This window comes from Dipodomys spectabilis, unplaced genomic scaffold (genome assembly GCF_019054845.1).
Source record: "Dipodomys spectabilis isolate Male_0828 unplaced genomic scaffold, ASM1905484v1 ptg000009l, whole genome shotgun sequence".
Taxonomy (NCBI): Eukaryota; Metazoa; Chordata; class Mammalia; order Rodentia; family Heteromyidae; genus Dipodomys; species Dipodomys spectabilis.
Genome location: NW_024870686.1, coordinates 8,499,797 through 8,517,525, shown reverse-complemented (window position 1 = coordinate 8,517,525; position 17,729 = coordinate 8,499,797). Strand labels below are relative to the sequence as shown.

General features: G+C 40.9%; 1 protein-coding gene across 1 annotated transcript in view; it reads right to left on the bottom strand.

Annotated features, from left to right (window-relative positions):
* LOC122125102 (prolow-density lipoprotein receptor-related protein 1-like) overlaps positions 1-17,357 on the bottom strand; it is a 56,268-nt gene extending 38,911 nt beyond the window's left edge. The window contains exons 1-9 of the mRNA XM_042699655.1: positions 17,262-17,357; positions 9,896-10,287; positions 9,653-9,756; positions 6,783-6,896; positions 5,503-5,622; positions 4,850-5,089; positions 3,952-4,065; positions 2,355-2,474; positions 208-333 (exon numbers count right to left, since the gene is read on the bottom strand). Coding sequence (XP_042555589.1) covers positions 208-333; positions 2,355-2,474; positions 3,952-4,065; positions 4,850-5,089; positions 5,503-5,622; positions 6,783-6,896; positions 9,653-9,756; positions 9,896-10,287; positions 17,262-17,357 — 1,426 coding nt within the window. The remainder of the gene's footprint in view (positions 1-207; positions 334-2,354; positions 2,475-3,951; positions 4,066-4,849; positions 5,090-5,502; positions 5,623-6,782; positions 6,897-9,652; positions 9,757-9,895; positions 10,288-17,261) is intronic.
* Positions 17,358-17,729: the final 372 nt, after the last annotated feature.

The window sequence follows — 17,729 nt, the reverse complement described above, 5'->3', positions numbered from 1 at the left end:
TACTTATCCCTAACATCTACACTAAGCACATTCATAGGACATCATTTTAAGACACATTATAACTTACAGCTTGGGCAATGACTATTATGACTGCTCCTGTACAGAAAGAATAGGATCATCTCTAGTACCAATTGTATATGTCACTGCTCTCTATAATTATGGCTAAGAATAAGCAGGAGGTAGGACTTCTTAACTTGCTTAACTTACCTATAACTCGACAGTCAGTGCCATTATAAAGCTGGTAACCTTGAATACAGTCACAGGAGTAAGAGCCTGGTGTATTATGACATAGTTGGCCACAGGGACTGTATTCCACAGAGCACTCATCTACGTCTGATGACAGAGAATTGTAAGTCAGATATATATATATATATATATATATATATATATGTAGTTATATATATATATTGTTATATATACTGCATATAAGTATATAGTTATATATAGTGAATGTAAATATATAGTTTTATATATATAGTAAATATAAGTTAGCAGAAACTTAAATATAGGCTCCCAAGGTATTTGGCTAGTACAAAATACTGACTATGTTATCCTAGCAATATTCCTAGAATGTTTCCAAGCCATCCAGACATTATTACAGAATGACAGTGGTAGGATCTGGAGTCCACTGGGTGCTATGGAATATCTCTTCTAAGATGACAGAAAAGGTATAAAGCTCTTAGGTATTGTTGGTAGACTTTAATAAGATGCAATTGACTCTCAAAGCCTGATCATAGAGACTAGATTTTAAGTTACAAAACGAGGGGAGATTTATTTAGTTTTACTATTAAGGAAAATGGTTCCCGAAGAGTTTTTACTGGAAAATAGTTTTCCTTCCAGAGCTACAAGATCGCAAAGGAGAATAATGCCCTCCTATTCCTGAAAAATAATCAGTGCAGAGCTACTGCCAACTCAGTGGCCAATCAAGTCCTACCATAGATCAGAAAATGAAGTAGGGGGCTTCAGGATCCTGGAGCAGGATGTACAAAACCTACATCCATCTGAGTACAATCACCAGCTTTAGATAAAGAAGTAGCAAATGTAATAGATTAAATTATTGATTTAGCTTAGAAAAATTAAGTTTAGATATTAAGATTTACTAAAATGCAATTAAAATGAATTAACTTTACATAGGCTCATAGAAACTCTTAATAAAGCATTAACATAAAAACTACTGTAAATTTAATGCTTCTTAGTAAATCTGTTTTTCTCTTACACAGCTGACTAGGGTTACAGGTGGAACCAGGAAGAAAGGGCATTAGTAAGTAGGGATAATCCTTGAGGCTCATGGTAGAGAGCTGATCTTCCCTTTAGGTCAGGGCAACAGGACAAAGATCCTTCGTCCTGCTCATCATATTTCATCTAAAATACCGCCATGGATTTTTTTTGTATACAAGTACAACAGGGTAGAACCAAAACCTTTTCTAATTATTTCTGACGGATAAAGATAGGTGAAATTTCTTTACCATGTATGTACCATAATCCCATTTGACAGCTAAGTGCAACTTAAGGACTGCAAAACTTAGAGGTCAGCTAGCCGGAACAGTTGGGACATTCAGCAAACTCTAATTTTAGAGTTTATCCTGACACTTATTCCATGGATCTTAGGCATGAAATAACAAATCTATTTATTCCATGACAGAAACTTTTTAAGCCCTATGAAGGAAGGATGCAAAATCTGACATAGTCTCACCCGGCAATAGTTGACCTGCAATTGCCACAGGAAGATGAAAATAAGCATTGGCAGGATTTGGTGGGAGTATTAAATGGCGCAGCCACTATGGAAAATTGTTCGATGATTATCCAAAAAACAGTCCTTCTACTTCTGAAATACACCCAGTGAATTGAAACTAGGGATTTAAACAGCTATTTGTATACCAATGTTCCTACGAGTATTATTCACAATGGCCCAAAGGCAGAAACAACCCAAAACTTTCATCCATAGATGTGGTCTATACACACAATAGAATTTCATTCTGCCTTAAAAACAAAGGTAATGTTGACATATCCTAAAGATATGCTTAGTGACATAAACCAGACAAAGAAGGACAAACATTGTATGATTCTACTTATATGAAGAACTTGGAGTTTACAAAATCACAAAAGACAACAATTCTGTAGCGTTTACTGGGGACACGGGAGAAAGGAGTGAAGACTTACCATTCTGTGGGAAGACAGTCTTTACTGGCAACAATGGAAAAGTCTAGAAATACACAGTGAGGATGGTTACACAACATTATGAATATACTTAAGGCTAACAAATGGTACACTTAAACATAGCTAAAATGGTAGAATTTATATTATGTTACCACAATAAAAGGTATCGGAAAAGAGAGGAACCAATGAGTTCTGACCTCCACAACTCTGCCCATCGGATTGTAATTGCCACCCTGAAGCACAGGCACACCAGACTCCCCAGGGAGTGTCGCTGCACAGGCCCATGCAGCCCCCATTCACTAGGGAGCAGTTTCTACCTAGTGGAGACAAGGCAGCAGTCAAAACAATTGAACACAATGGAGGACCAACATCTGAACTGTGCTTACTTCTATACTAGCTGAGGAACAAATGACTTTGTTATAGATAACCTTTGATCTAGCCCACTGGCCTGGGTACCTGGAGCTCTGAGGGACAACTATGAAGGGAATGATAGGAATTCCAGCAGTGGCATACAGGCCAACAGCTTAGACAATCTCAAGTACTAGTGTCTTTATTACTCTCCTGCAGCAGGGCTGTGTTTTTTCCTTACTTCAGGAAATAAGGTACTGATTTCCACACCCCAATGAATTCTCTACACAGAGGACTCAAAAACCTCTATTTTGTTCCATGGTTCATGCGTTTAGTATCTTTTACTTGTATTCCTTCAAGTACAAAATTTCTTTGGCAGCTTTTAACACTACTAACGAGGTTTCACCAAAAAGATATATGGGAAGACTTGGTGTTGATCTAGGAAACAAACTGACAAAGTGATAAGATGAGATGCCCACTCTCCCCTTCCCCTGCCAAACCAACAGCGATTCCTTTCTTTCTTTTTGTCAGTCGTGGGGCCTGAACTCTGGGCCTGGGCGCTGTCCCTTAGCTCTTCAGCTCAAGGCTAATGCTCTACCACTGGAGCCATAGCTTCACTTCCGGCTTTTTCTGCTTATGCAGTGCTGAGGAATCCAACCCAGGACCTCATGCATGCAAGGCAAACACTCTACCACTGAGCCACTTTCCCAGCCCAGCCAACAGTGATTCGTGTTGCAAGAGCCAGAAAGGTTCTGCTTTTCAGTAGCCTCTTTCCTCATTAGAGAAAAGTTCTTCCTGAGTCTTTTTTTTTTCCATTGACACTTTCGAGAATTCTCTATCTTGTCTTGAACAAATGTATTACTTCTTCATTAGACATCTTGTAGTTGTCTTTGTACTCAATTTGCAAACCGGTTTTAACAGTCATATAAAATCTCTGAGCCTGTAAAGCTGAAATTGTTGGTCATATACAAAGACAATTACGTGCAATGTGGTCCTAGAAAGGTTTCCTATAAAGGCAGGTCAGGGGCAGTGTAGTCTGAGCCACACTGTTGCACATGATTAAGCCAAAACCTCGGTATAGAATTTTTTCTGACAACAATGCCACTGACATTTGAAGACACATCGCTGGCTCTATATATAATTTTTATTTGCATCCTGAAGACATGCAAATTTATATTTGCATTTCAGAAGCCACATAGTTTGAAATAGTTTTCTAAAGTTACAAAATGGGAATGGCCCTTTAAGTTTTAAAGTTTCGTTTTTTTTTTTTACACTCAAAGTCTACAACCAAATGCTAAAAGTTATATAAGAGAATCCATTCTTGAAAGATAATAAAGTATGAATCTTAGTCTGAGTATTTTCTTGAAGAACCAACCTCTATGATAACGAAGGCATTAGCTGTTCAATCCTATTTTCTCACCAGCAGCTAAGTAATTGGTTTCTTACCACATGAAATGGGTTCATCAGTACCATCTGCACAATCTGCTTCTCCATTGCACATCAGAGATTCTAGGATGCATTTGCTTTCATCACACCTAACTGTGTTGGCTGGACAGGAAGCTGTGTCAGGAATTAAGCATGTCTTCATCAGTACTTGTGGGGAGGATAACAACAGACAACTTTTTCAGTGAGTAAAGTGGTAGTATTTCTATAACCCAGGGGAAATCTATGAAGGAAAGAATCTTGTATCTTCTCAAAGCTATTTATCAAGGAAGTAGAGCTTTAGATTTGATCACAAAGGTGTTAAAATACCTGGGACTGTATTGAAACCATTGATGGACCTAGAATTAAATAGTTATAACTGAATGGTATATATAACTTGTCATCTAAAAGCACTCCCTTAAGAAACTGGATTTCACTTCATTGTAAAAATGTTGGAATCTGAATATATAAGGTATGACAACATTAACTCTAGAAGAGATTGGATGGGATTGTGGTTTATGAAGAAGTCGGAAAAGCTAGTACATGGAGCATGTGGGGTCCAGGGGGGAAATGTAGCATTTGTCGAGCTCTTGGGGGTGCTCTTCCTTGAAGGAGTAATTGGCCCCTTCTATAGTCACTACACAAGATCATGGGTCATCTGCCATTAGGCTTCCTTCATAAACAGGGACTTAGGTGTTCTAAGATCGTCTATACTGGGAGCTTTTTCAGGCAATATTTAGAGCATTCATTTCAAGAGTTTCATTTCAAGCACTTTTGTACTTTTCCATGGATAACTACGTGCTGGCTATTGCTAGGAGGCATCTTGCTTTTATCTTGTTCGTATACATTAAAATGCAAGTTGCATAAAGCCGCCCACATAGTCCAACCTGCCCTTGAAAACAAGTGAGGAAGCAGGACTCACCACAGGCCTCCTCATCTGAAGAGTCACCACACTGGTCAGTGCCATCACATTTCCAGTTGTCCATGACACATACCTTATTCTGGCACTGCCACTGCCCATGTGGGCAATGGCTCTGGGGACAGTGTGCTTTGTCAGACTCATCTGCATAGTCCTGGTGGACATCACAGAGTTCCCAGGCATCCAGACACTGAAGCGTCCCTGGACACTGGACTTTTGGGTATGGACATGCTGTTGATCGCTCTGTAAGGCAGGAAAAGGTGGCTGGTTGAAGTAGAAGCAGACCATGAGCCTGTGTCTCCACATTATGTACGGCTTGCTCATGGATTTAGTTTATAGAAAAGCAAGAATTAAATGAGATGCAAGCCACTGGGGACATGGTCTCAATTGTGTATACTAAGATTCCACTCCAAAGATGTGTTCAAGAATTAATAAGGTAATCACTTATTTTGAATCTGCTTGGGAAAAAAAGAAAAGAAAAAGAAAACAAGTGAATTTAAAAGTCTCTTATAAAGCCAGAGATAAGTATAACATCTGGTCTTATTGCACATGGTGCAAAGCCAGCTAACGGCTTCCTTGTTTGATAGTGTTGTGGGTGCTAACAAATACTGATAATAAACAGAGGTGACAGAAGAGGAAAACTAAGTCATACATACCACAATTGACCTCATCAGAACCATCCAAACAGTCTCTGGTGCCATCACAAAGCCATCCAATGGAAATGCATTTGCCATCATCACACTGCCAGGCATGGCCGTGTCCCCCACATGCCTCCTCTGAAGGCCAGTGGCAGATGTAGAACAGCAGGTAGGAAGGTGAGTTTGTCAGGATGCAGGTAGCTTTTATTTTTTTAATTAGCAAAGCACTCATTTTTCCCCAACTTGTCACTGGAGTCAACCATGGACTTGATTATCTTGTTCATGCTTCCCCTTATGATAACCCATAGTACCTCTTCTTTACAAGGGATGACTGCCTGGCAGCCCAGTAAAGCATGCTCCCCATCATTTGTCTAGAGCACCACTCACTATCCAATAAAATCTGCTGTGACAATGGCAATGTTTCATATCTGTTCTGTCTACAATGATAGCAACTAGTCCTATGTGACAATTGAGTACTTGAAATATGTGGCCAGCATGACAGAAGAATTTAACTTTTATTAAATTTGGTGTATTTAAATAAATTTAGGTCCCCATAGTCACCACAGGGCCATTGCAGTTTTGTAGTTTTATGATTTTATGGTTTTCTTCTATAAGTATATGTGTGTGTATGTGTGTGTGCATGTACATGTGCATGCACATGCACCAGTACTGGAGCTTGAGCATGAAAACTTTAACCAGTTAATTGTATACAAAAGCAATTCTGTGCACCAGGATCTCCAAAAGTTTTCTGTTCTCTGGATTAGTCTAGTTTGAATAATATTTCTACCGATGATTAAGCCTACATGGAAGATCTTGATATGATAATGGTGATACCAGCATTTGAAGACACATCCCTAGCCTACCTAATGATAACCTGCAACAACCGAGCTGCTTTATGTGAGATCAGAAGTATTTCAGATTCCAGATGTTTTAAATGTTTGGAATATTTGCATTAGTAAGGTATCTTGGGAATGAAACTCAAATGTAAGCACAAAATTCATGTATATTTCATCTACACCGTTTCCACAGATCATTTTGAAATGATCTTTCCTGCATTGTGCCTATAACCCATCACCATCTGGATGTACAATTTTCCATTTGTGACATCATTTGGTGCCTATAAACTTGTGGCTTTAGAGCAGCTCAGATTTTCCCATTTGTAATGTTCAATGTCTACTTGCCAATCAGGGCCAGATTCATGCGACTTTACTATCTTTAGGAAACTATCACTTAACAAAGCAGTTGAGGAGCACAATGCCCCCTGATTAATGTCACCCACAGCCTTGACTCGTGCTTACCACACTGCTCATCGCTCCCGTCGGGACACTCTTGCTGGCCATTGCAGAGCCAGGTCACAGGAATGCATTTTTCTCCACAGGGAGCCTGTCTTGTCCTGTTACACTCCACTTTGTCTGCATTAGATGACCAAGAAGCAGAGCCATGAGAATGTCTGGCTTCCTTGGGTACAGGGAGCATGTTTTCACCATAAGCAACTATTGACGGTCATTTTTGAAGACCTTCCTTCCACTAGGGAGGAGATATCACCCCCAAATCCACATAGCTCCCCAGTGCCATTCCTTACAAGCAAGTTCTTGCTGATGCTGTGGAGTTGTTCTTGGAGCCTTGTTGAATACAGGCCTGTTTAACTGGTAGAATGGGGGCTCACTCATAAGTGTACACACACTAGTCTGGAACTTTCTTCAGCTCTGGTTAAGTCTCAAAGCCTTGTGGTGTGAATACTAACAGTATTTTGACTCATTTACTCTTAGGTATGTACTGATATATCTTAAAATAGATTTCAATTGTTGGTCCTTAAAAAACGCTTTTTTTAAAATAAGAATACCTCTAGTAGCTAGACATAAGTATTTCTGAGTTTTCAGTTATTTGCATGAGATTGATTTATATTGTCTGCTTTATTCAAGCCCTGTCCTTATGTCTATAAACCTCAAGCATTTAATGAATAAAATCAAACCTCAGCTGAGTACTGATGGCTCCTGTCTGTAATCCTAGCTACTCAGGAGACTAAGATCTGATGATCATCAAAGCCAGCCCAGGCAGGAATATCTGTTAGACTCTTATCTCCAATTAATTAGCAAAAATCCAGACATGGAGCTCTGGTTCAAGTGATAGAACACTAGCCTTGAGCAAAAAAGCTAAAGGACAGCATCTAAGCCTCAGGACTGGCATAACAACAACAACAACAACAACATCAACATCTCACACACTTGACACTCACACACACACACACACACACACACACACATACACACAACAAGCCTAATATGCGGGGTCCATAGAAAGAAACAACAGAAAGGCCTGAGTATACTTAATTTGCTATACTGACATAACATTCCCAGAAAAAAAAAAGCCAATCATCAGTTCCTAGGAAACATAAACCATGTGATACATACCATTTGTAAGGAAGAGTCAGCAAGTCCTACTTCCAAGTTTTGCAGCATTGTGGGAGTGAAATGGACCACAGAAGGCTGCTGTCTAGATTTCATCTCTTAGTTTACACTCAGGAAATATTGTTTATTATTGGACGGTTAACCATGTTAGCATCATGCACATTCTAGCCAGGCTATCTCAATGAACTGCGACAACACTATTAGGTTGAGACCATTTGATGTCACTAATTACTACTGACTGGGAGCAGGCTCGTCAACAGGCCACCTGGGTTACAGTTTAGATTGGACCACTTGCTGGCAATGTATCCTCAAGAAAGCTATTTCCTCTCTTTAAGATCTCATTTTCTTGTCTATTCAATGAGGCTGGTAAATAAGGCATTACAAGAGGGAGATTTTGGGATTCCATGAGCACTCAGCATACTTGTTAAACAAAAGCATTAACTCCTGTTGCTTCTTCCAGTTCATCCTACCAAATGGATTTCAATTAGGATTGACTGTAACCCTCAAAGACTAACCCCCATTAGGTAAGTTGTAATTAGAACAGTGTTTTGTCCTGCAGATGGATTCTATGCATTATTTGCAGACTGGTCTCAAAAATTACATTTCCACCATAGGTAGCTACTTGCTATATACCTATGATGTATAATGTACCTGTAATAATTTGTAATGGATTTACATATTAAATTCTCTTGCTAATATATCAAGTACAATGATTGCATGCTGTTCTAAAACAGATATAAAGATGTCTACATACTAGAAAGGGTTGACAATCACTACTGAGTAAGGAAAAAGAGAAAGAAAGAAAAGAGCAAGTAACAAACCCTGTTTCAGAAACAGCAGCGGAAGTAAGTCACTACAGAGACACTACACAGGATCAGAGCAAATCCTTCGGGTTACAATCTCTCGTGAAAGATGAACTGTTCCTTGTTAAATGACAACTCCTCCATTCTGGTTAACAGTGGGTCGACGAAAAAAGAGCCTGCATAAATTTAAATGACTTCCCTGCTGGTGCCTGTGTCTTAAGCCACCTGCTACTCAGAAGGCTGGGATCTGAGGATCATACTTTGAAGCTATCTGGAGCACATAAATCTGAGAGTCTTGTCTCCAATTAACCAGCAAAAAGCCAAAAGAAGAGGTGTGGCTCAAGTGGTACAGTGCCAGCATGGGTGGAAAAGGCTCTGAGTTCAAGTTTGAGTACACACACACACACACACACACACACACACACACACACACACACACACACACAGACTTCCCTTCCTGGAGGGGAGAGGAGAGGAAGGTTGCTGTCTGGTGAAGCACTTGCCCGTTGGGATTGAGATGACTTGTCAGAGCAGGTGACTTCGCAAATGCTGGGCAACTCCAACAGCAAGCATTAGACACCGACTTCCCCCTTCAGGAACCATGTGATTCACAGCCACCCAGGACCCCCATTGGGCTCATCCCCTCCCTGTGATCTGCTTATATGTAAGTTGTATCAACAAGTGCCACGAAAGTCGCTTCTTAGCGGTCCCTAGAACTCCATCACCTTTCTGCTGGCCGCTTTGTCCAGGCAGGCAACTCTTCCTGCCGACTCCTGGGGCCACATTGCTGCAGGAGACCAGAGCTAGAAAGCGAACCCAGGGGGCCTGGACCTGGGGCAGGGAAGAGTCTCGGAGGGAGCCCGCGGGGTGGAGAAAAACCCTTTTCTCCCCTGTGCGAGGATGCCAGGAAGGAAAGGCGCCCGCTGCGTCCCTGAGCCCACCCCAGCTCCCTCTCACCCGCAGATTTGGGGAGCTCCCCCACCCCATGTCCGGACTCATCTAAGGAGGTCTTTCTAGGAGGCTCGGCCTCGTCCAGCCTCGTCCAACCAGCAGCTGCAGAACTGGGGACAGCACACACCAGACAAAGGTGCCCCCAAGTTCTTCACCTCCGGCCCCTGAAAAGCCCAGGTAGCATGCAGCCTGGCACCCCGCAAATTCCCGGAGTGGTCCCCTCGGAGGGAGCCCGCGAGCCCCACTCACCCGCCACAGAGCCCCTGGTGCTGCCCAGAGCGACCCACACCAGAGAAACGAGGAGAAGCAATGTCCTGCACCCCATCGCGGGGACCCCGAGCTCGGTGCTGGCTCCCGGTGCGGCGCTGGCACGGGAGGGAGGAGCATAGAGGCGCGCGGGGTCCGCCCAGGGCGGGCTCTGGTTTCCGCAGCCACCGCTCATTGGAAAGGGGGTTGGGAGAATAGAGGTGGGGACTTTGTCGCCACGGGATTCTGGGGATGACTTTAGTCTTCTTCCTCGCGACCTCGGACCGTCTCTCCTTGGCTCTTTCGTGGAGAGGAGGGGTGGGGACTTTGTGACTCCATGCGCCAATAGGACAGCAGAGGTTGTCAGCTTTTTCAGGGCACTCACACACACGCACCTTTCCAGATTTAGGGGCAAAACAACAACAACAACAACACAAACAAAAAACCAAAAACTATAAAAACCACACAAACACAAAAAGCAGTGATTTGTGACACTCAGATGCTCACCCATCACCTGGAAAACTTTTTCTTTTAAACTCAGGGCCTGGGCTCTGTCCCTGAGGATTTTTTTTTTTCTCCAAGTTGGCAAGCTATCACCCCAAGCCTCAGCTCCAATTGGAGCTAAGCGTCTAATGGAGTTTCCCACCCTGGCTGACCAAGAATGCCATAGTCACATCTCAGCTTCCACCTGGGAAATCTTAATAAGGATTTCACTTTCACAGGCCTAGAGCAGGGCCTGACATCCTACCTTCGTCACATTTTGGGACTTGGGGGCTTACTTTTAGCCAGGCTCATTTCCCCCTACCAAACTCCCTGGGTTTTACTGTGACTGCAGGCCTCTGATGCTGTTCTCTTCCAGAATTCTTCCACCGCCTTCCTGTCCTCCAAGCAGTGCCTAGGCAGACTTAGGAGCTGGAGTCTGTGATGACAGATCCAGAGTCATCCACAAGCAACCAAGAGTAATAGGATGAAGGCCTGGGAGATGAGCATTGCCCCTTTCAATCTGGGTGGTTGACAGAAATGAGAGCCTTAGTTAACAATATGACCAAGACTGCCAGGTAGAGTTTAATGAGGCTCAACCAGCATCAACCATTTTCCCCACAGGGTCTCAGGCTGGATTAGCTTAATAGTCATCTTCTTCAGACAGAACAGTTGAGAAAAGAGCCTGGGATAGGTTCTTGGGCACCCAGCCAGCCCATCCTGTCCCCTCAGCCATGCTGTGAGAGATTCTTGTCAGTTTCTTGGAAAAAAACATGATGGAGTTAGAATTGATTATGCTAAAGTGACAAGGAACATTTATAGGTTTTGGGCATGAAAGCAATAAAACACCAAGAAGAAATAGAAAAAAATGAATTGCAAAGTGCCTTCTTAGATTCTATCTGTAACACTAGAGTCCAACAGCTTTCTTTAAAATCATACCTCCTCTTCACATTCAGTGTGGTTTCATCAAACTACACTTGACTCCAGAATGCCATATGCTCTGAAGTTTTCTTTACATTTGTTGTATGCTCTGATTGCAGAAGCCAATTAAAAAGATCGTCTGGTTTTAACAACAGAAATATCTCTTGAAGTTGCTATATTGATTTCTTGTTGAAATGTTGAGGCTTTGGGGCCAGATTATTTTAGATGCTTAATAAGGTGGTCCTACCAGGAGACCCTCTCACATTCCCTGAAACCAACAGGTGCAGCACTGGGTCACATTCTGGAAAGAGTGACCCCAGCTCTCTGCCTCCCACCCCTGTAGCATCCTGCAACAGCTGGGCACAAGGACTGACCCAGCATCCTGTGGAGCCAGATGTGGTCCCTTCTAAGTCTTGAACACTGCCCAGCTCAACCAGTACTGGCAAAACAAGGAGTGTCTGGCTCACCGTATGGGAAAAGAACAGGGGTGGAATCCCATGCTTGGTGGTGGAAATGTGGAGGGGAAACAGCAAAGAGGAGCAGAGGAATGTAAGGCGTATCCATGATGGACTTCAGTTTTGGCTACTGCAGCTCATTGGCAAGACCTTCAGGGAGGTGGGAAGGGGGGTCACAGAAATATAGACTATCTCTTGCAGGAAGACATTAAAGCCAGTCGTGCAAATGCCTCAGACTGGAGTCCCATACCTTTGGTTCAAATCTCAGCTAAATGATACTACAAAATATCTTAGTTTGGGCTGCCCCTAACAAATAGCCACGGACATAGTGACTTAACCACAGTCCTAAAGGCTAAAGGTTGTGAAGTGCTGAAAGATTCAATATCTTGTGAGGGTCTTCTCTTGATGTGCAGATGGCTTTCTTCTTACTGTGCCCTTAACATGGCAGACAGCAGAGAGAAAGGAAGCCAGGTCTAGCTCGGGCCTCCTTAGGAGGACACAAATCCAATGATGAGGTCTCCACCCTCATGACTAATTACCTTACAAAATCCCTATTTTACATCAGGAGGTATCACTGCAACATATTTTGGGGGGACAAAAACATAGTCATATCTCTCTATCTATCTATACACACACCATATATACAATAATAGACATATAGATATGTATAGATCTATACATACACATATCTAAACGACAGCTTTATTATTGCTATTTATGATCATATTGGCTGTTTATAACAGCCCATACCACTGAGAAAGCATAGACACATAGAGATGGAGGATGGAGTGATGTACTTGACAGCATGGGGTGTTGAGGCAAAGAATGTAAGAAAGTTCTAGAAGCAGCAAAAAACAAAGAAATGTATTCTCTCCTAGAGTCCCTAGGAGGACTTGCCAACACTTTTGTTATCACAACACCTATTCCAGTTTTCTATTCCCAGAATTGTAGGATAATAAATTCACGTTGCCTTACGTGAGTAAGTTTATATAAATTTGTTACTGCAGCAACAAAGTACAATGGCTGTGTTTCTTGTTCTTTCCTAACTAGCAAAAACAAAGAATTCTCTGTGATTGTCATCAGCCCAGGGACCGGGAAGTACTTATGTTTAGGGGAACTAAAGATAGAAGAGCTGGCTCAAAATGTTCACAATAAACAAAATCACACAACCCTTTCAAGATCTGTCTCAAGACCTGCTCATCAAGTCTCCTCCAAGCTCCCCTCCTCAATAAGTAATGCCTTGATTTACACATTTCAGCATTTAACTAGACTTCGACTTCAATCTTTAAATCAATCTGTTGATTTCTTTCCTGAAGTTTCTTGACCACAAAAACTATGTTGATTTGTGCTTATTACTATTATATTTTTTACATTTCTTATATTCTTGTTCTCAGTGTTTCATTCAGATCCCACAGTTAAAATGTCCCTTGAGCCAGGTGAAAGTTACTCAGGAGGTAGAGATTGGAAGAATTGTGGTTTCAGGCCAGCCCAGGCAAAAAGACCCACATTTCAACAAACAAGCTAGGTTTAGTATTATGTTTATAATCCAAGTCTGTTGCAGGCATAGATAGGAGGATAACAGTCCAAGGAAGGACTTGATAAAACTACTTGATAAAGCAAAAAAAAAAAAGGATTAGATGTGTGGCTCAAATAGTAGAGAACCTCTTGGCAAATACAAGGCCTTCTATCCAAATACCACTGCCTAGAAAACAAAACGAACCTCCCTAAATTTATTGAATGCTATTGATCGCATTATTGGTTAATGCTCTGAGCATCATTCTAAACCCTGAGGCTGCACCAATGAGCAAAACATAAAAACAACTGCTTTTCTTTGGTTTATTCCCTTTTGTTCCTGTATTTGATTTCTGTATCTTTTGTCTTGTATGTAAGTTTATCTGTTTGGGGGAGGGTTGAGCACAGAAACAATGGGACAAAAGGGTGAAGCAATTCAACAGTGATACTCACTAAACACTATATTAGAAATGAGCTATACAACTGGAGGTGAGGAGGGGTGACAGGAGGGGAAAAACTGAGAGAGAACAAGGAAGAGGGTCACATACAATGTACTCATTACCTGACTTATGTAACTGTAACCCCTCTGTACATCACCTTTACAATAATTTTTTTAAAGAAAACAAGAACAATTGCCATCAGAGAGCTTTCATTTTAATGCATGTTGCTACAGAATAAACTGGGAAAGACACAGAATAAACAAAATGATTGTGTATACTTTATAGCTTGTTATACCATGATAACTCTTAAGAAGAAATAAATTGTCCAAAATGAATATGGAGTGTTGGTGAAGGAAGGGCAGGTGCTATTTTAGAATACTGGCTGTGAGACACCACACTACATAGATATTTAAAGGAGACCAGAGAAAATGTGATAAAGCATTGATAGTGTGATAGAGCAAATGAGGATGGGAAAGTGCTCTACTTAGCACTCAGCTAGCTACTCCCCTTACTCCAGAAGTGAGGGTCTACAGAGTTTCAGAATATGTATCTGCATAAGCCACAAGAAAATTGATAAAGTGTAGAAAATAATTAATGCATGCTGGGAAAGTGGCTCAGTGGTAGAGCACTTGCCTTGCATGCATGAGGCCCTGGGTTTGATTCCTCAGCACCACATAAGCAAAAAGAAAAAAAGCCAGAAGTGGCTCTGTGGCTCAAGTGGTAGAGCGCTAGCCTTGAGCTGAAGAGCTGAGGGACAGCGCCCAGGCCCAGAGTTCAGGCCCCAAGACCGACCCCCCCCTCAAAAAAAAATTAATGCAGTTCAGACCTGAGAGAAGAGAGCAGTGGTTGTTGAGAGAAAGAGAAGCAAATGTTCTGCCTGTGGGCAATTTCCTATTGGGTCTAAGAGAGAGTGATCTCAAGCAGATCTGGCAATTCAGGAAATGGACATGAGAATTTAGGAAGGCTGAAAAGGCTCAAATTTGTAGGACAGAATTTGAAAGAGAAAGAATCTATAGAAGGAAAGTTTCAGAAAGCTTCAAAAGGAATCCCTTTTGCATACGGTAAGATTCCATGAACAAGGAGAGGAGAAAGAAAAGTTATTGGGAAATTGTAAACAATTCTCAAATATCATACAATACTTGCAGCCATTTGTATCCTATCTCCCCTGACAAAAGTATAAATGACTTTAATAAACATAAAAATATTTGGTAGATGTTCAAGGGATGTATGGCTTAAACAAGAGTCAAAAATTGTCCCAGAATAAATAATACGCTAAACCTTCCTTAAAAGAACTTAACAATTCTACAAGAATGAAAACAATCTATGAGTGATTAAATTTAACTGGTCATAAAATGTCAAGTACTCTTTTTAAAAAAGCATAACCCACTGGGGAATTCAACAATATAAAATTCACTTTATCCCATAAAAATTAGTGGACATAAAGAAAAGGCCGAAGAGAACATAATAAAAGAGACAGTAATCCAAAGGGAATGATGCAGATGATAAAAATAGAATTCTAAAATAGCTGATATAAGCCTGTTTCATATGCTCAAAGATATATAAGAAAATATTAATATGATGAGTAAAAAAATAGTATTATTTAAAAGATCCAAATGGAACTTTTGGAGATGGAAAACTTCACTAGAGTAGAATCATAACTTATTAGACACTGAGACAAAAAGCAGGAAACTTGAAAAAGTACCAATAGAACATATCAGAATAAAACACATGGAAACAAAAGTTAAAAATAAGAATAGTCCACTAATTGCAATGTAATGTCAAGTTGTACAACATGTACAGTTAAAGTCATAGACAAAAGAAGGCAGTCAGCAAATATTTGAAGAAATAATAACAAAACTTTAAAAATTTGATTGAAAAAAATCATAAACCCAAGTATCCAAGAAACTCAATAACTCAAATAGGATAAATACAAAAATACCACATGAATTATAAGGCAAACATATTAAAAGCCATAAAGAGATGCTCGTGTAGTAAGAGAACAATGGTAAGAGTAACAACAGAATTCTCATGAGAAACTATGCCAGCCAGAAAACTATGAAGTAACATCTTTAAAGTGCTCAAAGAAAAATAAACCCACTAAGGAACAAATGTCAGCCTCCTGTTCCATATTTGAAAAAAGTAAATAGGCAAAATGAAGCAAACGTAAAGTGATAAATTTAACAGATAAACAAAACTGAGAGAAATTGTCATGCCAGATCTGCACTATAAGAAGTGTTAAAGGAAATTGTTTCTGTTGAAAAATAATATCAGGGCTGGGAAGGTGGCTCAGTGGTAGAGCACTTGCCTTGCATGCATGAGGCCCTGGGTTCGATTCCTCAGCACCACACATGCAAAAAGAAAAAAGCTGGAAGTGGCGCTGTGGCTCAAGTAGTAGAGCGCTTTTCAGCCTTGAACTGAAGAGCTGAGGAACAGAGCCCAGGCCTAGACTTCAGGCTCCACGACCAGACCCCCCCCCCCCAAAAAAAGAAAAGAAAAATAATATCAGATAAAAGTAGATTCTACATAAGAAACAAAGAGCTCCAGAAATATTAAGAGGTAGACACAAGATCTTAATTCTCATTTAAATTTTCTTTTCTTTTTTGTGCCAATCCTGACACTTGAACTCAAAGCCTGGGCATTGTCTCTGAGCATCTCTGTGCTCAACGCTAGCACTTTATCACTTGAGCCACAGCTCTACTTCTGGCTTTTATATTTATGTTGTACTGAGGAATCAAATCCAGGGATTCATGTATGCTAGGCAAGCAGTCTAACACTAAGCTACATTTGCAGCCCCCTAAATTTTCTTTAAAATATAATCAACTGTTTAAAGCAAATATAATGGTGGTGAATTTTAGGATTCATAATATACATAGAAGTAAAATATATAAGGAGTATAACTCAAAGGAGAGATGACCTTAGATGGTTGTTGTAAATGGCAGTATGTATACTGTTGTATGTAAAGTGGCATAGTAACTAGAGGGTGATAAATTCAACGTGATTATTGTAAACCCTAAAGCAACCATTGAAAATACTAAACAAGGAGGTCCATGAACCTGTAAGCTAATAAGCCAATAGTGGAGATAAAATGTTATCAAAAATGCTTAATAAATCCAAAAGCAATCGGAGAAAGGGGGGTGGGAATTGAAGCAAAGAACAGATGGGACAAATGCAAAACAAACAGTAAGATGGTAGGTCTCAACACACAGATTTACATCAATAAGCTCATGAAATGTAAATGTTCTGAACACTGCAGTTAAAGGAAGTAAGAGACTGAACCACAAAGATATTTAAAGAAAGAACATTGCAAGCAGAGGAAACAAGTACAAAGACTCCAGCGTGGGAGTCGACCTTGGTACTCCAGAAGTAGAGAAATCCCAGAAGCTAAGGGAGAGTGAGTGCGGGGAATCTGGAGAACAGGTCAGATGCAAGAAAGAAGCTGATCACCTGAGGCCTTGCCAGACATTGGCTTTTGCTCAGTGACCTAAGAAGCCATTCCAGGTGCTCAAGGCCACGTGTGCCCAGCATCTAGGTGTGGCTAGTGGCTATGATATTGGAGAATACGGACAGAATTCTCTCAGCAAACTCAACTCGACTTCTCTGGGGGGGTTTTAAGGAGATGGCAGGTAGGTGGAACTTCAACAGAATGTCATCTTCCATGTTGTGGACAGATTGCATGGAGAATAAGTGAACGGAATACTAGCACATTCATATATTTAATCTGGAATTTCAAAACTGATGCAAAGCTATAGTTAAACTCTAAAACAACCAATGATGATTTAGAGAATAGGAATATTATGATATTGAAAGATAAATATTGCTTCAAGCTGGGTGCCAGTGGCTCATGCCTGTAATCCTAGCTACTCAGGTGGTTGAGATCTAAGGATCACAGTTTGAAGCCAGACTGGATAGGAAAGTGTGTCAGACTCTTATCTCTCATTAACCACCAAAAAAGCTAGACATGGAGCTGTGGCTCAAGTGGTAGAGCACTAGCTTGGAGTAAAACAACTCAAGGTCAGTACCCAGGGCTTG